At 43.1% G+C, this 22695-nt stretch overlaps 1 protein-coding gene across 1 annotated transcript in view; it reads right to left on the bottom strand.

Moving 5' to 3' along the window:
- Positions 1-22695, bottom strand: part of LOC126235248 (glutamate receptor ionotropic, kainate 2-like) — a 309725-nt gene that overhangs the window by 236978 nt on the left and 50052 nt on the right. Inside the window, exon 3 of the mRNA XM_049943979.1 lies at positions 4997-5176. Coding sequence (XP_049799936.1) covers positions 4997-5176 — 180 coding nt within the window. The remainder of the gene's footprint in view (positions 1-4996; positions 5177-22695) is intronic.

The raw sequence follows: 22695 nt of genomic DNA, 5'->3' as shown, positions 1-22695 counted from the left end.
AAGTGAGTTATAGAAGCCGTTCCTGAAAATTTACATTTTCTGTTGCATTTTCCCCTAAATCCAAAAAACCACTTCGAGTAGCGTATTCAGATTTTCAGGGAGTAATAATATACATATCCTGAGTCTACGGAACTAAAAGAAGAACATAATGTAATGTATAGTTAAAATTACTTAGGAAAACGTACAAAAAATGTACAGAAAATTTTAACTGTGTAATTAAAAGTTGTATTTCCGAAAGCAGTGGCTGAAATGCAATTACTGTAGTTCAGTAGACTCATAACATACAGTTTAATGTTCTGTAAAAGTTTCATGTCAATGGCTACAGTGGTTCCTGAAATACAGGGAAGCCAAGTCATTAAATTTAACATTGTCGGGATAGGGTTGTTCCAACTCCCATTTATTGGGCAGGTAGATTAGAAAACTTAAAAAGGGAAATGGATAGGTTGAAGTCAGATGTAGTGGGAATTAGTGAAGTTTGCTGGCAAGAGGAACAGTGATTCTGGTCGGATGAATTCAGGGTAATAAATGGAAAATCAAATGGGGGTAATGCAGAAGTGGCTTTCATTACGAATAAAAAAAATAGGAATTCGGGTAACTTACCATGAACAGCATAGTGAACGCATTATCGTAACGAAGATAGGCACGAAACCCATGCCTACTACAGTAGTACAAGTTTATATGCCAACTAGCTCCTCAGTTGATGAAGAGATTGAAGAAATGTATGATGAAATGAAAGAAATTATTCAGATAGTTGAATGAGACGAAAATTTAATTGTGATGGGAGACTGTAATTCGACAGTAAGAAAAGGAAGAGAAGGAAAACTAGCAGGTGAATATGGATTCGGGGAATGGAATGAAAGAGGGAGCCACCTGATAGAATTTTGCACAGAGTATAATTTAATCATCGCTAGCACTTGGTTTAAGAATCATAAAAGAAGGTTACGTACATGGAACAGACCTGGTTACACCGGACGGTTTCAGATTGGTTCTATAATGGTAATACAGAGATTTAGAAACCAGATTTTAAATTTTAAGAAGTTTCAAGGCGGAGATACGAATTCTGACCCAATTTATTGTTTATAAAATGTAGATTAAAACTGGAGAAACTGCAAAAATCTAGGAAATTGAAGAGGTTGCACCTGGAACCAGGGGTTATTGAGAGTTTCTAATGGGGCTCTACACAACGGTTGGCTAAACAGGGTAAAGGAATGGGTAGCTTTAAGAGATGAAAAAGTGACGGCAGCAGTGGATCAAATAAGTAAAAGGACAAGGTCAAATAGAAATCCTTGGATAACACAATATTCCGTTTACTCGATGAAAGGACAAAATATAAAAATACAGCAAATGAAGCAAGCGAAAGGGAATACAAACATTAAAAAAATAGATTTACAAGGAGTGCAAAGGAGTATGTATAGGGCTTACACAAGGGAGATGTAGTCAAAGTCAATTTAATTGAAAGGGAAGTGAACGTAGATAAAGATCAAATGGGAGATACGATACTGCGAGAAGAATTTGACAGAGCTTTGAATGGGCTAAGTCGAAACAAGGCTTGTAGCCTATCCCCGGTATTATTCAGTCTGTACATTGGACAAACAGTAAAGAAAACCAAATAAAGAATTGGGATGGGAATTAAAGCCCAGGGAGTAGAAATAAAAACTCCGACGTCTGCCGATGACATTGTAGTTCTGTCAGAAATACCAAAGGACTTCGAAGAGCTGTTGAACGAATGGACAGTTTCTTGAAAGGAGGATATTAGCTTAATATCAATAAAAGCGAAACATATATAATCGAATGTAGTCGAATTAAATCAGGAAACAAGACCCTTAAAGTAGTAGATCAGTGTTTTTTCTTTTTTCTTTTTTTATGTTTTTGTTATTCGGGTAGCAAAATAACTGATGATGACCGAAATAGGGAAGACACAAAATCTAGACTAGCAACGGCAAAAAAAGCATTTATGAAGAAGAGAAATTTGTTAACAAAGAATATAGATTTAAGTGTTAAAAAGACTTTTCTGGAGGTATTTGTATAGGAAGTGCAGGCATGTATGGACGTGAAACATGGACGATAAATTTTCTAGACAAAATGATAATAGAAGCTTTCAAAATGTGGTGCTACACAATATTTTTGAAGAGTAGATGGATAGATCACGTAGCTAACGAGGAGGAACTGAATGGAACTTGGAAGACAAGAAATTTGCGGCACAATTTGATCAAAAGAAGGGATCGGTTGATAGGAAACTTATTGAGGCATCAAGAGATCACCAATTCAGTATTGGAGGAAAACGTTGCGGATAAAAATCATAGGAGGTGACCAAGAGATGAATACAGGAACCAGATTCAGTAGGATTTAGGTTGCAGTAGTTATTCGGAGATGAAGAGCCTCGCAAGGGATACAGTAGCATCGAAAACGGCATCAAACCAGTCTTTGGACTGAAGACTACAATAACAACATGGATCCTTACCACACAGGATTGACAGAGGACACAGAAAAAGTCCAAAGAAGGGCAGCAGGTTTTGTACTATGGCGAAATAGGGGAGAGAGTCTCACGGGTGTGACAAGCGAACTGGGGTGGCAGTCATGAAAACAAAGACTTTTTGATGCAGGGAGATCTTTTCACGAAATTTCAATCAGAAATTTTCCGCTCTGAATGCGAAATACTTGATGCCAATCTTCACACGAAGAAATGATCATCACAATAAAGTAAGAGAAATCAGAGCTCATACGGAAAGATTTAAGTGTTCATATTTCCCACGTACTCTTCGAGAATGGTATGGTGGAGATGTAGTCTGAAAATGATTTGAAGAACCCTCTGCCAGGCACTCATGTGTGAACGGAGGAGTAGTCATTTAGATGTAGGTGATGTAGACATAGTAAATTAATCTTTCATTCTTGGGAAATAAAGCTAAGAATCGTGACTTCTTTAAGAATTATTTTCTAATAAATTAAGAACTGCAAGTAACTGAAAATTACTTCAAGGAATGAAGCAATTAGTCATATGCAAGTAGCGAATTGTGTAGACATGCAACCAGTACAGGTCATAGCACTGTAATACCGTGATTGGTAAAATGCTAAGAGCCCGCGACTGTGGGCTGGTATTTGGGGCCAGTCTTCTTTTGGGTGGTTTACCGCACATTGAGGTGATTACCACAACGATTCCCCGGAAAGAAATATGGAATTAAATTTGAAAACATGCGTCAGAGAATTTACACAGTTACCAGAATTATGTTTTAGTTTGAAGTGGCATTATGGCGTGATTGAGACAATTACGCTTCAGGGATGTCAGAACATAACGACGGAATTCACAGAAAGTGTGGAGTTTGCAAAGTGTGGTGTGCGTACTGTAAGACCTTCAGTACACACACCATCAGCTTATTTGACTTGTCGCTCTAACGATGTAGGCGAGTGTCAGCAATATGTCTCGTGGTCTTACTGTGGCGTGTTTATCTTCTGCCGTTAGGTCAGATGATAGAAATGCCACTTGCACGCTTAGAGTAGCAGATTGACGGTGACCAATTAACTTGGTTCTGGATGCTATTTACAATTGACAGTCTGAAGTTCCTTTGGTATTGTTAAGTTAATCTCATTCTCACATATCTGCAGACTGGTAGACTGGTGCAGACAAATGCAGACTGACTAATCAGAGGTCTGTACACTCGTTATAATACCTCGCGCGTTCATGTATCACTGCGCGAGTGTGATCCGCGAGGAGAAAAGGTTCTACGTTAGCATTGGGTGCGTTACATATTAATACGCGGATCGGCAGAAGCAGAATTTGGTCCGTCTCTATGGCAGCGCCATCTCGTAGTGCAGAGACGGACGAGCGCTGCGCCTGCGCTGTTGTGATTAGCGGGGCGCGCTCTAGTGGGAAAGTTGTGTACGCGCTGACTACGCGGAAGTATGTACACAACACAAAGTGGGTAAGCTTCAGGAAGTAAAACAAAGTAGTGTGGTTATGATTAACTTTTTTGGCACTGATTGATTTGCAACACTTACTGCTCCTTTTGTATCTTAGACACAAGTATTCTTAACAGTTTAAAGAAGGTGGTTCTGAGATTTGTTTCACGGCGTATTAAAAACAGAAAATGCTACTTCCCAGTACATTTACAGCATAATGAATTCTCCATTTAAAATATATCTCCTTTTCAAGCCAACAATACAGTTCATGAAATCGGCACCAGAAGTATGAATGACTTTCACAAAGATTTAAAATCAGTTACTATGGTCCAGAAAGGCTTCTGTCATTCAGATACAGTGATTTCCACCAACAGCCATAAAGAGTTTAATACAAAAAAGTTTAGTTTATAGGAGCCTAAAAGATTTATTGGTGGCCATCTCCTTCTAATCTATTGGTGAATTTCTTAATTATATCTAATAATTCTAGTATTACTTAGAATTCGACTTCTGTACAAATTCAGTGCAGAAATACAACCATTGTAAATAAGTGTTGTGAAATGATTTTTCTGTATGATAATGCATGGCCACTGAAATGGTAGTAGAATCGGGATGGGATGTGGAACGTGCTGGAGATAGCAATGAAAATATCACTTTGAAAGAAATTAATGAATAGCAACCAAATCTAGAGTTCTACACCTCACTCCAAAAGACACTTTACAATAATCAACACAACGACAGGAATGAGTATTCGAAGCAAACATGTGTAGTAAACGTGCATTCATCTTGTTCAATGTGAAACAAGTCTGTTCTACCGAACAAGTGCTCATAGATCTTAAGGTACGCATTTTAGTGCCCATGTTTGCTAGACAATTTTTTCTTGTCTCGGTCCATACTACCTCCTGCCAAAATATGGAAAGCAAAGAGCTTGTAGTAGAAGAGGGTTGTTTCACAGTACCGATCACAGATTTTACGGTATGCATTGCGAGGCGCATGTTTACTAGATTATTTTGATTCGAATGATCATTACTGTCAAATCCTTGAGTATTGTTCACTGTCCTGGGACAGCCTGTAGAGTAAACGTGAAAGCGGCTGGACAGCTTACCGATCCTGGCGGTCCTGAAGCCGTCGTGTCGCGGCACGGTGGCGTTGAGCGGCGCCAGGATGGGCCTGGTGAAGCCGCTGGCGCGAACCCGGTAGCCGGCCGTCTGTAGGTTGACGGCCTCCACAGCCGCGAGGTACGCCGACCACAGATGCGGCGGGTCCGCTTCGTCAAACACGGCAGCTGCAAGAGCAATACATCTCTCACTGCACGCAAGCTCCCACTTAGACATGGAGATGAACATCAAAGGAAAAAGTTTTAGCATTTTTCCCCTTTTCTCATTTTAAATCGTCTTCAGTTCGTACAATCGAATCTGAGCTATGCGTGACTCGTGTTCCCGCTATTATGTATTTTACACCTTGTTTTTAACGTACTTCCACCTCACTATGTTAATTTAAATTACTACTGTCACTGAGTTGCTGCTTTGCCTGACCGTGTGCGGCGTTAGCAGCTCCTACCGATATGTTCCCTCTCGTAGTATCTTTGCTTGTCTGCTGTTACTTCCCGGTCGCTGTCTGTCGTAGGAGAGTTCACGTCGCGAGTTCGTGTTGCGATTTCGGGCTGCCAGTCGGTTGGGGACGCGTCGGGAGCGCAGTCTGACCTGCCAGTCGGGGAGTTGCAATGCGGCACTAGTGCAGTCGGGTTGGAGCAGCAGTGAGGTCTCCATCGACATGGCTCGCCCGACCATTGCCGCCACGCATCACTTGAGCCAGCCACGGTCTTGGTGGATCGTCGGTCGGTCGTCCAACCGGACGACGCGTTTTGGCTCGCCGATCGTTCATGAGTCGGCTCTGTGTGTGTGTGTGTGTGTGTGTGTGTGTGTGTGTGTGTGTGTGCGTGTGCGCGCGGAGGACTTCCCGCGTCTGCAACAACCGACCGACTCCCGTCAAATTGCCGACAACATCTAAAATCGTCTTCAGTAGACGTAACGCGAACTACACACAACCTGACAAACACTTTCACGAAGAGCTGAACGATACACAACAGCAACTAAGCATGCACGAGGACAAATCGGGACGTGGTTACCATCGTCGCTGGCGGCGCAGCATTCCTGTCTATCGTGCTTTGAAGGCGATTGATATTGATCTTTCTGGACAGTTCAATAAACAACAATTAATCGGAGGTCCAAACGTACTTCGTGGACTCCGTTTGAACTTTACATGTGATGTACAAGCCGTGTTTGGAGGTAGTACATGGCTCACACTTGCTGTAGTATGGGGCAACCATTGTGATTATGGTGGCCTTGAAGCTTTTCCAGATGCAAATATTCTTACATGGAAGACATGGAGTATAGCTGAGACAACAGGACTCTTAGCTAAAGTTCCATATGGTACACTTGTTCCCAGTATGCCATTTGTGTTGAGTACTAGAAGGAAGAAGAAACTAAATGCCGATGAGTATCTTTTTATATGGGCTAAAGTTGGTAATGGAAATTGTAAAATAAAGATAAATGGTGGCTGTATACAGACAATAAAGTTTGTCCTACCCGAGAACCATCCTTATCCATCCCGTGAGATTTTTTTTTTAAATTCAAAACAATATTCACTTATAATTTGGTGGCCGTGCGAGTCTTGGTTGCTCGCTAGGCGGGTGACCTTGAAGCGGACTTAGCCGCTTCGCTCGCTGCCGCGCGGCTTGTGATTGGCTGGGTAGTCTGTGGCGCGCGATTCAAACGGCCTGGGCAACACGCTCCCTAGTATTACTAGGAGCGTGTTGCTGGAAAACTCACTTCCGGTCTCTTGCGCAACACTCTGATAAGGCGCGCTGGCGCCGAACTGGCGCGCATGGACCGGACGTTCACGTCGACTCCCGATTTGTCCTCGTGCGTGCTTCGTTGCTGTTGTGTATCGTTCAGCTCTTCGTGAAAGTGTTTGTCACGTTGTGTGTAGTTCGCGTTATGTCTACTGAAGACGATTTTAGATGTTGTCGGCAATTCGACTGGAGTCGGTCGGTTGTTGCAGACGAGGGAAGTCCTCCGCGCGTTGCAGTCGACTGGGGTCGCTGGCACCCCCTGCAGTGTGTCGGGGTGTGTGTGAAGCTGCCCGATCGCTACGAGCTTCGTGGTTCGCCGACTCAGGACGTCAAAGTTGAGTAGTGGTTTCAACTACCCAAGCCACGTCTATTCATGTTGTGGTGGTTCGCTTCGGTGGTTTTCTGTTGGGGAGGTTTTCCGGTGAGCAACACCGAGTGGCTCTACTGCTGAGATTTAGCCGCCATGCGGTGCAATTAACTATTTTGTTAGACTACAATTTGAGTGCAACAGTGGAATTTTCTGTCTTTTGGCCGTTAGTGTTCTGGTTACCTGCCCTGGCCACTAACGTAATTTCAGGCAGCGCCGTTTCCTCACCTGTTGTCGCTGTCCAACAGGTGTGTAATTTTGACAGCTAATACTTGCTCCATTGTGGTTTATCACAGTTTATAACATTGCCGGTTGGGTTCTCATGTACTGATTGACGGGAAGCAAGTAGTTGTGTCGGTCGGTCCGTGGCTGCCCCCAGGTTGGGTTGCGACAGATCAAGTACAGCTGGGCTCACCACCTGTCTCACCTAAGAGAATGAGGGCAGACCGACCTCCCTAGAGGCCTTCTGAGTGCCACCGGTGTTTAATTATCCGTTGTCAGCTATTTTAAATTTTAGGCTTGTAGTTATTGTTGTTTCTTAAAATTTTGCAAAACTAATTTTTAAATTTATCTTTCAAGCTTAAGCACTGCGGCCTTCAGCCTTTAAAGATTATGGTAATATATTTTGAAATTTGATTGTGGCCCTCAGCCATTGCTATTGCACCTTGCGTATGTTGTTTCTTTAAATTATTTTATTGCTATCTTAATTGGATTTTTATCTTGTTGATTTTTTAAAGATTTCTTGTTGGTTTTCTGCCTTTAAAGGTCTATGGTAATATATTCTAAAATTTTGGAAATTGTGGCCCTCAGCCATTTGTATTGCACTTTGTGTATGTTGTTTTTTTGAATTATTTTATTGCTATCTTAATTGGATTTTTATCTCGTTAAGATTTCTTGTTGGAGGCCTTCAGCCGTGAAAGAGTTGCTAAATTACAATAAATTACAATTAGAAGCAGAGACTGACCTCAACCCTTGGCCCTTTCCACAATCCTATTACCTGTTCTGCCCAGTGGGTTTAGTGGGCGTCTCAGAAGCGTTTGCCTTACTAAAGCCGTCGGCACACGGACCGTGCTGTCGGACGTCAACGTTGAGCGTGCCAAGTTCAACGTGCTGCTGAACGCTCAGGAACGATGCGACTTGTGCATGCGGTACGTGGGCCACAAAGTGGTAAACGCGATCGCAAAGCCCTCCAGCGCCAGTTGAGGGATGTTTCTAGTTCGTAAATCACACTGTTCACTCATCGGGCGCGCGTAAAATTCCCACGTTAGCTCTATTAAAACGCACATTTCCTCCTTCGTCCATGAAAAGGAAAGTACCATGTCCAGTCAATAAGGATACAGGGTTATAAAACTTCCATTACAAACAGTGCGGTACAAATTTGGAATGCTTCTCTGCATAAGATAAACATTATCTCATCATTCCCACATATTAGTAAAATCACGTCTTACTTGATAACTGTTCCTACCCAGTAGCAGAATCTTTGCAACATGTGAATTACGAAGCATAAAAGAAAAAGGAGCAAAATATATTTATGCAAGTAGCGCAAGCTGTCCTGTAGATTAAGCCAATCGAAAAAAGTAACCCCTCAAAAAAAGAACCTTATATGTACATAGCATCACAGATTATAGTATATACTTACATCAAACTAATAATAAAGTGTCAGAACCTAATAAAAACGCGAATGTTAAGAAAAAAAAATTGGGAGTGTCAAGTTGCCAACCACCGCCGTCAATGCAATTATTATTATTGGACAGTGATGCTACTCATTACGCTAAACGAACAACACATGCAGTGCATCTAATCACATTATCTTAGCCCATGCTGAAAACCTTAATCGTAGACATCTTACTAATTGAAATTTAATTAATACAAATTATACCAAGAACAATGCGTTTTGGGTGGATCTTCAGTGTGTCGCTGCCTTCAAATAGCCTACTCTCATAATACCCAAGTTACTACAATTGTTTAGCTACGAAAATGATGTTTCTCATTATTTTATTGGAACGAATCACACAGTTAACAACGGGTTTTCCAGTATTCTTAATTTGCTGGTGCTCAGAAACGGCATATAAACATATAGGCTTAAAATGAATCCCAATATGGCGCCTCACAACTCTGTACTGAAGGGAGACGGCGTGCTTGTGACATAGGTGGTGTTATGACATCTCATTGGTCAACGCTCAGACGCACGCTCAGAATATCTGACATGCCAGATATTGCTCTGCACTTTCGGAAAGACCCTCGAACGTGCTATTCCACGGTATGACGTCAGAAACTCGGCACGCTCAACGCTCAACGTTCGGATGCACGGTCCGTGTGCCGACGGCTTTACTCTTGCCCACGTCTTAAATGTATCAGTGTCCTTTTGTCTTTGAACATGCTACCTGTTTTGCCTACCTGAGAGAGAGGGTGTTAAAATGAAACTTTTCTGCGTATGGTACTGCGTCATACCGTAAAAAAATAAATGAAAATAATTAAAAAATATAACCCTCCATTTACTGAAACCAATACTACACCAATAGATCCAAAAGAGGGCCGCTGTAACAATGGCCGAAATGTTGGTTTCATTAGTGACAGGTTGTTTTTAATTTTGTTTTATGACGCGCCACCGCACCCATAGGATTTTCATGTTATCTGGCTCTGGTTGCGGAAGCAGACGCAAATATTCAGGGTGCCCTCGGAGGAATGATCAATATTCAGTGACATCACAGGAAAGATCGTTTGAAGTAAAACAACTCCACATAGACATATGTGCTATTCCGAAAGATTTCCGAGAAAAAACGCATTTAACGTACATTGTTATTAAACTTTCTCTGTTATTCAATAAATCGTCAATTTTACACATACACACGTTTACAACAGTTCGTGAACGTTATAACATGCGTTTTAAAAAGTATCGATTGAAAAATATGTATTTTTAACACATTCACCTCTAAGCATTATAGTACAAGTCACATTATAGCTGTTGTACATTTCACAATAAATGTTGGAAAATCCCACAGTCAGATTCGGTGCATTTGTGGGCCCTCGGGAGAACATGATGTGTTGTTGCTTGTCTGACTGTCTCTGCACCTTCCCTAATGAGGGCAGCAGCGACCATGATGCCACATATGAGAATTTTTCTTGTTTACTTTACGAGCTGTTTCGATCTACGAAGTAATCATCAGGTACGTCTGTAGTCCTAACAAAAAAAAAAAAAAAAAAGAAGAACCGCTGTCAAGATTGGTAAAAAATTAATAAAACTACGATCGAACGCTTTAACCTGTAGTGTCGGAACGCCGTTGACTGTAATTGTGACTGATTTGTTGAACAATTCCGATGTATCGTTCAAGCATGCCACACCTATTTACAAACGGTGGTTGTGTGGTTGATCAGGGGAAGGGGCCATCGGATTAGGGAAGGATGGGCAAGGACGTCAGGAAGTCGACCATGCTCTTTCAGAGGAAGCATTACGTGAAGCGATTTATGAAAAGCACGGAAAATCTAAATTAGGATGGCCGGGCGAGGTTTTGAAACGTCGGCCCAGCGAAAGAGAAGCCACTTACAAATACTGAGTATGCCGAACTGGTATTTATGTGCGGGTTCTGTAACGGAAAAGTTAAGGCTGCCAATAGATAATACGTTAGGCGATTTTCTAACAGCAGAGTGCAGTGTCCAGCAGACACGTGTCATCTGCACGTGCAGATTAACAGAGTGTGGATCACGCAGGCGACATTATTCAGTTGGTAGAACGTAGTCATCCGAGGAGCACACACAAAATTCCTAGACATATCGGTGTTCCACATAAAAGACTATGGCGGACAATATGTACGCACTGACTCTACCCTTATCATTTACACTGATTCAGCCCTTTTAAGAACAGCAAAAATGGCCCTGAGCACTTTGGGACTTAACATCTGTGGTCATCAGTCCCCTAGAACTTAGAACTACTTAAACCTAACTAACCTAAGGACATCACACACATCCATGCCCGAGGTAGGATTCGAACCTGCGACCGTGGCGGTCACGCGTTTCCAGACTAAAGCGCCTAGAACCGCACAGCCACACCGGCCGGCTGAGAACAACATAAGGGTCAACTGTTTGTCATTGACTAGTTGTATATCGCTCAAAAAACCCATTAATTCTGTTTACTGATGAACCCACTTTCATCCGTGACGATATTAGTAAAACCCGTAAATCACATGGGTGGTCCAACGAAAAACTACATTTTTTTAGGGAGACACAGTACCAAGGACGCTTTTCTGTAAATGTGAGTGTGGAATCGTATAGAAACAGTTGACCCATTCGTCTCAAAGGACCCCGTGATCTACACTCTCCTGAAAAGGAACTCCGTCATTATTGGAGGTGTTTCCTTTTGTTACATGGATAGGTATGGTCTCCCAACATGGCGAGATCCTGCGCATTCTCGTCGTCAGGTGAGACATCAACTAACCCAACATTCCCCTGAAGATGGACCGGGAGAAATGATTACAGTTCTCCGCAACAAAGGTCCTCGTCCCTTAACGTTAGGTTTTTCTATGTTCGTGAGGTAGAAGGCAACGTCTACAAAGACGAAGTTAAAACAAGAGATAAATCGATCCTTAGTGCAGACTGGCGCAAAATAGATGTTACAATGTTCTTGGCTACTACGACATAATATGGGTTGATAGTTTCTTATTATCTTATTTATGCTATAGCAGACAATCTTAAATTTAGTAGAAAAGGTTTTCAAAGTGCTTTCCTTCTGCAGTAACGTGTGTGCTGAGTAGTCTCGAAATGTTCAGATGTGTGTGAATTCCTAAGGGACCAAACTGCTGAGGTCATCGGTCCCTAGACTTACAAACTACTTAAACTAGAGTACGCTAAGAACAACACACACACCCATGTCCGAGGGAGGACTCGAACCTCCGGCGGGAGGGGCCGCGCAGTCCGTGACATGGCGCCTCGAACTGCGCGGCCACTCCGCGCGGCTGCCTTGAAATGAATCCTGTGATGAATTACTGAAGTTCGCTACTTTCGATAGTATGAATGTTTCTGGAAATTGGAGCACGAAGGACATGGAGTGCTGCAGCTGCATCTTCGAAGACTCTGTCCTTTAGATAATCCCAACAGAAATAACTGTACTGATAGAGATCGGTACTATAATGGGGCTATTCCACAACATGCCAGGCAGCCTGGATGTGTGCATCCACAGTACCCCAGTAAGGAGTAAAAGTGTGCCTCATCGCTTAACCTGATCGCTAAGGACTGTTCCATTTTCAAATACCTCGACCATCTCTCTTGCTAAAAAAAATCACTGCTCCATGTCACTGTCGTTCAAAGGCTGTCACAGTAGTATTTTGTAAGGGGAAGGGTTCAACTCCCGTTTCATTATCCTCAGTGACAGTCGTGAAATCCCGAGTTGATGTGCTCAATGTCTTTTTGATGTAGTGGTCTCCTCACTGAATAGAAGTCGCACTCGTTCGACATTCTCCAGAGTTCCAGCCAAGGGCAGTCGTCTTGAGTGGCCCTTCCTTGAGTCATGTAGGGATCGAGTCTTTTCAAAACGTCTCATCAGCCTCTACAGAAACGGGGAAAGCAATACTCAAAATTCGCACCTAAGAATGCTTAAATTTTGTCATCACAGTTGGACTTCCTTTCACCACTGTAATCTCAAATGGCTCTGAGCACTATGGGACTTAACATCTTAGATCATCAGTCCCCTAGAATTTAGAACTACTTAAACCTAACTAACCTAAGGACATCACACACATCCATGCCCAAGGCAGGATTCGAACCTGCGACCGTAGCAGTCCCGCGGTTCCGGACTGCAGCCCCTAGAACCGCCACTGTAATCTCATGGAGGACCTAGAATTAAACGTTCTGGTGAATGCGCGTCTCACCATAACAATATATCTGGAATTCTTGTAAAATGCCTTAACGATTAACTAACGCTATTCCGACGTTCGTGCTTTCATCCTGAATAGCGGACGGAGAGACTGTTGAGTGAGCTACAGAATTTTCAGATATACACTACAACAATATCAGAAGCAGATTCATTTGCGGCACACAATTAAACCACTGCTGCCCTCATAAAAAATGTCAGAACGGACCTCAAAAGAGCCACTCGTGGTACTGTCAAAAGACTTCGAAAATGCATGACGTCGATGGCGGAAGTCACGAAAAAACAATTCTGAACTTAATTGTTTGCATCCAGTTAAGAACACTGAGCCGTGGCTGGCTCATGCTACGCGTTTGATTAAACCTTGGTTGCTATTCTGTGTTTAGTCTCCCGCGGTTATAGCGATTATGCTGTTATCCTCTCTTTCCGCGGGTGACAGCAGCGGTGTGTATCGATATTCGCACCTTGGACTGTCTTTGACCTGGCGCTTATAGTATCCGGCTCGGCTATGTGCGGTCAGTTGGTCGGTTGGCGTGGAGCAGCGAGGAAATCGCCGCGGTGCGTAGTTGGCCGGGCCCTCTGGCGGCCTCTATGCGGTGTCGAAGTGAGTGGTGCTGTTCCCATTGCTACGAGGTTCGTGGCTCACCGATCCCGGACATGAAAGTTGAGTTTTGACTTAATCCACCACCAAGTCACGACTGTTCACATTGTGTCGTTTGGAGTTCGTTGTCGGCTGTTGAGATATTCCCGCGAGCAACGTGTGGCCGGCCGCGGTGACCGAGCGGGTGTAGGCGCTTCAGTCTGGAACCGCGCGGCCGCTACGGTCGCAGTTTCGAATCCTGCATCGGGCATGGATGTGTCTGATGTCCTTAGTTTAGTTAGGTTGAAGTAGTTCTAAGTTCTAGGGGACTGATGACCCCAGATGTTAAGTCCCATAGTGCTCAGAGCCATTTGAACCATTTGAACCAACAACGTGTGTTTTGAAGTTGGCAAATTTTAGCCACCCTCCGGTGGAGTTCAACTGTACTTGGTTATTTGAATTGAAGTGCACCAGCGGAATCTTCTGCCTTTTGGCCGTTAACGTTCCGGTTACCTGCTCTGGCCGTTGGCGTAAATTCAGGCAGTGTATTTTCCTCATGTGTTGTCGCTGTCCAGCACGGTGTGTAGTTTGACAGCTCAGTGTATAATTGGTTGTGGGCGCCAATACCTTCTACGTTATTCCATTGAACTCCCTGTTGTGTGCTGGTCGGGTGAAGCGAAGGTTATCTTGTCGGTGGGTCCGTTGAATGTCTGTCGGTTGAGTTGTCGGATCGACAATGATTGGGCCGACTGCCAGTCTCTCCTAAGCGAGCGTTAGTGTTTGAATTCCAGGCCGACCCTTGGAACTTCTGAGTGCCCTTGGGTGTACTCCCTTTTCTTGTTTGTTCTTGCTGTTTGTACTTGTATGGCTTCTAGCCGTTTTTTAGATTAAGGTTGTTATGCCCTTAAGGCGTCAGATGGTTTGGGCCTTCAGCTTAATTGAAGAACTGTTTTACTTAAAGCCTTTGGCATTTTTAAAATTAATGTTATTGAGTCTTAAGTGTTGGGCTTTCAGCCGATTTTGAACTAAAGTTGTTCTGCTCTTAAGCTGTCAGATGGTTTGGGCCTTCAGCCTAATTTAAGAACTGTTTTACGTAAAGCCTTTGGCATTTTTTTTAATTAATGTTATTTAGTCTTAAGTGTTGGGCCTTCAGCCGATTTTGAATTTAAGTTGTTTTGCTCTTAATATGTCAGATTCTTGGGGCCTTCAGCTGATTTCGAATTAAAGTTGTTCTGCTCTTACGGTGTTAGATGGTTTGGGCGTTCAACCTAATTTAAGAACTGTTTTACGTAAAGCCTTTGGCATTTTTAAAATTAATATTGTTGAGTCTTATGTGTTGGGCCTTCAGAAGATTTGGAACTTAAGTTCTTTGCTGTTAAAGTGTCAGATTATTTGGGTCTTCAGCCTAATTAAGGAACTGTTTTAAGATAAGGCTTTGCCTTTTAAATTTCTGATTTTGGTTGAGCTTTAAGTTATTGGCTTTCAGCCGTTTTTAATTAAAGTGGCCTTGCCCTTAAGGCACGAGATTGTACGGTGCATTCAGCAGCTAATTAATTTCCAAAACTAAAGTTGTGTTTTTTTTTTTAAATTCTTGGCTCTTGTATTGTTTGATCAAATAAAAGGTTTTATGTTCGAGTGTAACTGACAGCTGCTTATTTTGGCCCCTTTTCACAACTTAAACTACCTGTCGTGTCCTGCGAGCTTAGAAGAGCATCTCAAACACCTTCTGTGATTAATTGTTTCGCTTTAACCAATAGACACTGATGGCCAAACAATTATGACCACCCGCTTAATAGCTTGTTGAGCCATCTTTGCAACGCTTAATAGCTTGTTGAGCCATCTTTGCAACGCATACAGGACAGTATCTTCGTATCATCGATTGTTCAGTTTGTTGGTAGCTTTGTAAACGTATGTGGCGCCAGATGTCTATGCCCAAGTCATGCAATTCCCATAGATAACTAGCCGCTGATTTGTGTACGCTGTGATGGCGTCCGACACCGATTCAGATGGGTCCCATTGGATTCACATGAGGCGAATTTGGTGAACAAGATATCAACGTGAGTTCACAATCATACGGCTCAAACCACTGTAGCACAATTCTGTCTTAGAGGCACGGACTATTATACTGCTGAAATATATCGCCGTCGGTGAAGACATCAGGCGTGAAGCGACGCAGCTTCCCATCAGCCGTCAGCTTGTCTTTGATTGCTACAACATGTACCGTTGCCTGGTGAAACGTTGTTGTGATGCCTTGTGTTAGGAGGAGAAAAGCGTACCATCACGTTTCCGACTTTGATAAAGGTCGGATTGTAGCCTATCGCGATTGCGGTTTATCGTATCGCGACATTGGTGCTCGCGTTGGTCATGATCCGATGACTGTTAGCGGAACATGGAATCCGTGGGTTCAGGAGGGTAATACGGAACACCGTGCTGGATCCCAACGGCCTCGTATCACTAGCAGTCGAGATGACAGGCATCTTATCCGCATGGCTCTAACGGATCTTGTAGCCACGTCTCGATCCCTGAGTCAACAGATGGGAACGTTTGCAAGACAACAACCATCTGCACGAACAGTTCGACGACGTTTGCAGCAGCATGGACTATCAGCTCGGAGACCATGGCTGCGGTTACCCTTGACGCTGCATCACACACAGAAGCGCCTGCGATGGTGTAATCAACGACGAACCTGTGTCCACGAATGGCAAAACGTCATTTTTTCGGATGAATCCAGGTTCTTTTTACAGCATCATGATGGTCGCATCCGTGTTTGGCGATATCGCGGTGAACGCGCATTGGAAGCGTGTATTCGTCATCGTCATACTGGCGTATCACCTGGCGTGATGTTATGGGGTGCCACTCGTTGCACGTCTCGGTCACCTCTTGTTCGCATTGACGGCTTTTTGAACAGTGGACGTTACATTTCAGATGTGTTACGACCCGTGGCTCTACCCTTCATTCGATCCCTGCGAAGCCCTACATTTCAGCAGGATAATGAACGACCGTATGTTGTAGGTCCTGACGGGCCTTTCTGGATACAGAAAATGTTCGACTGCTGCCCTGGCCAGCACATTCTCCAGATCTCTCACCAATTGAAAACGTCTGGTCAATGGTGGCCGAACAACTGGCTCGTCAGAATACGCCAGTCACTACTCTTGATGAACTGTGGTACCGTGTTGAAGCTGCATGGGCAGCTGTACCTGTACACGCTATCAAAGCTCTGTTTGACTCAATTCCCAGGTGTATCAAGGCCGTTATTACGGCCAGAGGTGGAGGTTCTGGGTACTGAAATGGTTCAAATGGCTCTGAGCACTATGGGACTCAACTGCTGAGGTCATTAGTCCCCTAGAACTTAGAACTAGTTAAACCTAACTAACCTAAGGACATCACAAACATCCATGCCCGAGGCAGGATTCGAACCTGCGACCGTAGCGGTCTTGCGGTTCTAGACTGCAGCGCCTTTAACCGCACGGCCACTTCGGCCGGCTCTGGGTACTGATTTCTCAGGATCTCTGCACCCAAATTGCGTGAAAATGTAATCACATGTCAGTTCTTCTTGGTGTAGCAATTTTAATGGCCAGTAGTGTACTTTCCTTACCGCGTCACGTTCCGCAGCACCACCAGGTCCCATCCAACTTCTCAGTGGGCAGTGGTCATAATGATTTTGCTTATCAGTGTAAACAGAGCATATGTTATATGGATCGTTTTACTCATATTTGTTTACACTACTGCCTCCTAAAATATTTGCTGTTCGGTTCGAAACACTTTGCTTCACCATGTCCGCATTATTCAAATACAATAATATTGGCATGAAACGTGCAGCAAGCTTGGACACGAAAATGATTAGCGTTTTAGTGCAGCCGCAATGCCTAGGTAGGAGTAATACCATCCACTAGTCTCTGCACTTGCAAACCCTTAATCTGACGAGTCATCTATTACGCTAACGTCGCCTGAATTTTCCGCCCTCCAAAATTTTATGACTCGCTGCTCACAACTTATTCAGCCATTCCAAATCCTTACCAAAGCTTTCTTCCTCCAACAGATCTTTTCCATACTGCTAATCCCTGTTGTGGTCTTCAGTCCGAAGAATGGCCTTATACAGCTCTCCACGCTACTTTATGCCGTGCAAGTCTCTTCGTACTCAAATACCTACTCCAACCAACATCCATTTGAATACCAAACTGACTGTTCCTTCATGTCTCAGGGTGTAGCACCACGTTTCAAAAACTTCTATTCTCTTCTCGTGTGAACTGCTTATCGTCCAGGTTTCACTGACGTACAGGTCTACATTACATACAAATACCTTCAGAAAAAAAAGCCACAGAATAAACTGTTGCCTTAACGCGTCACAATTAAATCGCGACTTAACAATAATATTGCTGCAGGCATTCTCAATATAATATTTTTGTACGGCTCGCTGAAATCAGTAGGGGTTGGTCATGCACCATCACTTTTAAGCCCAAATTCTAACACAAATTTAAACCTGAAAACTTTTTACAAGTACACACATTAGCGAAATTATCAAGAAATGAGCAGTAAATAAATATTTTCAAATTTATAAAAAAAATCACAAAAATCTTTTAATGCTTGTATCATCTTTATAACAAAATTAAAATATGATGACTATCTAGTTTCGACCGTAAGTAATAACCATCTATAGATCACGTTCATATTAAATGCAGGTTGAACACAAACCAGACGTACCAGTAATAATAATCATGCAGTTGCATGTATTTGTGAGAACAAAACATGAATAACAAATTTACAGCTAACAGCAACAACAAAACTAAGCCTGCCTGTACACCATACTCGTACAGGCTGAATAAACAAGTTCACCATCAAAAATCACATCAGTCATTAACGTGCAAATCTCTGAATTCTTTATATGTTTCAACAAAGCACATAAACATCCGTTTCTCCATTCTGAGAATGTTAGACATTACTAATAAATAATTAAAGGGGAAAGAACAATCTCATAGGATAATGATGTTGTCTAATCCAGTTTTTTTCGAACTTAAGTAAACGTTTTTTTTTATACAAGCACACAGATATGTGTGAATGGTGTCCCCACATCAAATTAATAAGTCAGCTGAACAACATTCTAAGTAGCAAGGTAAATAAGTAGCGTAAACAGAGCATTTACAGGCAGTAGCATGCGTGGAAAAAGTGCATAGAGTAACGCTTAATTATACGAAGAACCAATAGGAAAACCTAAAAACGTTTGACACCGAGAAATCTCACTAACATTCAAAGCGACATCTAAGGTTCATTATCATCAAGATTATTGCGACCTCATATGGGATAATTTCGTCACACTAACGAAATCATAAAATGCAGAAAAGTCACTATAGTTCACAGCTGATTATAAACAGATGAATAATAATAAAGTTCGGGTGGCTGCAAAAGAACCAAACACTGAAAGTGACTTGAAAATTTCCAAGTCCACACTGAAAGTGACTTGAAAATTTCCAAGTCCCGACTGAATTGAGAGTCCGGAAATATTTCCAAGTGTTCAGTTCGTGTCAACAAAATATCCCAAGTCCCATTAACACAATCTGAGGCCCCGTGACACTCTGGCCTCCCAACCTCTACGATCGTACCTCACTAAAAAACACCTAACAAAGAAAAGGGAGATCTGCTGTGAGGGCTTGTTTAAAGATTCACTCATATGACCACTGTTCTACTCAACACACTTGCTTACAACGTAGCCACCATTCAGGGCATTTAATCTTAAGTACAACATATATATGAATCTGAACATATGGTAAATACTTTCGGTCCATTTATGACCTTGTAACAGAACACTGCACTCTTGGTTGTGGAATAATGAGTAACTTTTCTAAATTCTCGCCACATCCGATGATACAGAGCGATTCAAGTTGATAAATTCACTGTACATACGTTACAACATCAAATTATGGTTAACGACACATAGGAATTACTATGAACTAGGATATTCTCAAATTAAAAAGTGTACACATGAGGACAGATTTGTAGTTATGGCACTTTATGCATGTGACTAAATAAGTTATCTGTAATTAAATGAAATTCTTTTAACATTACGTATAACTTGTCGTCGTAATTGCTGACATAATTAACCTTGTTTCAGCGTAATGTGAGTGTGAATTAAAAATATGCACCCAATTTAATTAATTTGGATTTCATGACAAATAAATGGAACATGAACAGTATACATATCGAAGCAAAGAGAAGTCCCAAGTTCTGTTTTGTTAACCACTGTTTCCGTGAACAACCGCTAGGGCTGTGATAGTTGAGTAAACGGCTGCTAGGGTAACGTGTCAGTAGGCAGAGGTAGAGAGCTTATACAGGATGAAGAAAAAATGCCGCACTTGAAGGTCGCCAATGTGATTCCTTATCCAGATTCAAGACAAAAGTTTATAAATCAAAATTAGATGAAGTGCATTTTGAAAATACATGTACGAAAACGAGAAACTAACAGCAGTGTCAAATCGTGCAGAGAATCAGAATGTACACAAGGATGTGTATCAGTCCGCCCTACTCAACCAGGCGTTGTAGCACAATCAGTAGGCTATTGGGACATAAAACCCACTTGCTTTGGTTCGAATCCTCCTCAGGTTTCTTATTCTTTAGGCACCGATTCACTAGTACTCGATGTTTAAAAGCAGTACAATGACAATAGCCTATCAAATGACAGTGGAATCTATTAAACTAGCTGTATGTGTCTACTAACCGACCCGCCAGGATAGCCGAGAGCCCTAACGCTCTGCTTCCTGGATCGGGTAGGTGCGCTGGCCCCGGATCGAATCCGCCAGGCGGATTAACGACGACGGCCGGTGTGCCGGCCAGCCTGGATGTGGTTTTTAGGCGGTTTCCCACATCCTACTAGGTGAATACCGGGCTGGTCCCCAAGTCCCGCCTCAGTTACACGACTCGCAGACATTTGAAACACATTCATATTATTTCACGATTTACACTAGACGCAGACAGGTGGGGTACACTAATGCCGTCCTGGGGGTACGGGGTGGCGGCAGGAAGGGCATCTGGCCACCGCTTAACTTAACCATGCCAAATCCGTACCTAACCATGCCGACCCTGTGCACAATGCGGGATTAAGGCAGTAGCGAAAGAAAGAAAGAAAGAAATGTGTCAACTAACCCCGCAGTGCTCAGCCATAAATAGCCTTATCAGTTTTATATAGGGCAGCTTCCTGATGGAGTACACGAACGATGAATGCGTCGATATGCTTTTGGTGCCGGCTGCTTACGATAACAAAGCTGTTGCTGCTGGTTGTACATACACCTCAAAGGCACCGTCCCGATAGGAATGTTTTTCGTCGCCTGGACCAACGCCTTCAGGAAACTGCCAATATTCGTCCGCAACTAATTGACAGAGGTCGTCCAAGGAGCAGAAGTGCTCCGTAAGCAGAGGACGCGGTTCTTGAAACCGTTCACCAATCGCCTCAGCGAAGTACCCGTGATATTGCAAGGCAGATCCAGATATCTCAAAGACTGGTTGTTGAAGTGTTGCACGATGAAGAACTGCATCTATGTAAACTCAACACAAGCGACCTGAAGGCAGCATTCGATAAGCACAGTTTTGTGAATGGCATTTGCTCCAAGTGGAAGATAACGAACGCTTTATAAGTAACGTAAAATGAACTGACAGATCGAGCTTCGCTCTTGATGGTATTTTCAACCTCCACAACAGCCATTATTGGTCAGAACACAACCCACGTATCACTTGTAAAATAGCTTTCGGGCACGCTTTCACATAAACCAGCGGGCTAGAATCGTCAGACGAGTGGCGCGGCGAGTTGAATGCGACCCTGTAACGTAAGTTTCTGTACAATACTTCTCCTGACATTCCACTTGATGTTCGACGACAGATATGGGTTCAGCATGATGGTACAACGCCACACTTCGGAGTGAATGTGTGCAACTACTTAAATGAAGAGTTTCCAGGGAAATGGATTGGCCGTGAAGTTCCTCCACGTTCGCCGGGCCTTAATCCACCAGATTTTTATTTGTGGGTACACTTATAGGAACAAGTTCACAGTACTCCACCCGCGGATGTATACGACCTAATAGGTACGTGCAAGGTACTATGGCAATGGTGGATGCAGGTGTGTTGCATATGGTCCATCAAAGTGTGATCCAACGACTGGCGAAATGTTTGCAAGTGCAAGAAGGTCACTCTGAACATCGTCTCTAAACCGAGCATTGCTGGTACGAGTGCGTATTGGATCTGTGAATCACTAGTGAGGTACAAAAGCACAACAGGTACGGTACATTGGGTTGCATATTATGCTACTTTTATCTTGAGTTTGGATGATGGGCCACATGCCAGCAGCCAAGTGCAGCATTTTTTCTTCATCCTATATATACAGTGTGTTCCAGAAACGTTGCGACAAACTTCAAGGGGTTGTAGAGGGTGTATTGACGAACAAATGGAGGATAGGTACCTGTTTCTGGAAACGTCATCCGACGACTCTAAAGATAGTCGAAGTTACAGGCACTGGCGCCTGTTTCTAGACCAACCCTTCAGCAGCAAACGTGACTTTGTGCGCTGACGCATGTTATTTTTCTCCTGCATACCGAAAAACACTGGACATTTTAAGGGTTCCAGGAGAAAAATAAATCATGGATGCAAACCCCTTTACCAAACAATCAGCGCATTCATAGGAGACAAGACCTGTGTATGTATCAGCAATTCCATCTTCCCACTTGGCGATCGTGACAAACAGTCGCTGTCACTGAATCACAAACAACAATGTGAGACGTTGTGTCTACGGTTTGTCAGTGCATAAGTCACGTTTGGTACCGAAGGGGTGGCACTTAAAACCTTGGCGCTCTGTAGCGTCACTGAGTGATGTTTGTGGACATTGGTTCTTATCCTCGTTTTGTTCCTCAAGATCCCTGTACAAACACTCGAAGTTGGTTGCAACATTTCTGGGACACCCTACACATTCAGTTTTGAGTCCTACTGGATCACGCATTGTACAGCAAGACGCATTTTCCGAGTTTAGTTTTAGCTTTTCTTTGTGCTCCTGTTACTGTCACACTCTCAGAATGAGCTTTTTTCCGCTCGTTAGACCAAGTTGTCGAGGTCCTCTTGTCTTTCGCTGCTGGTTCAACTGTCCAGTCGTCAATTTTCCTGTCTCTTGC

This window comes from Schistocerca nitens, chromosome 2 (genome assembly GCF_023898315.1).
Source record: "Schistocerca nitens isolate TAMUIC-IGC-003100 chromosome 2, iqSchNite1.1, whole genome shotgun sequence".
Classification (NCBI taxonomy): Eukaryota; Metazoa; Arthropoda; class Insecta; order Orthoptera; family Acrididae; genus Schistocerca; species Schistocerca nitens.
This window is presented reverse-complemented; position numbering and strand designations above follow the sequence as displayed.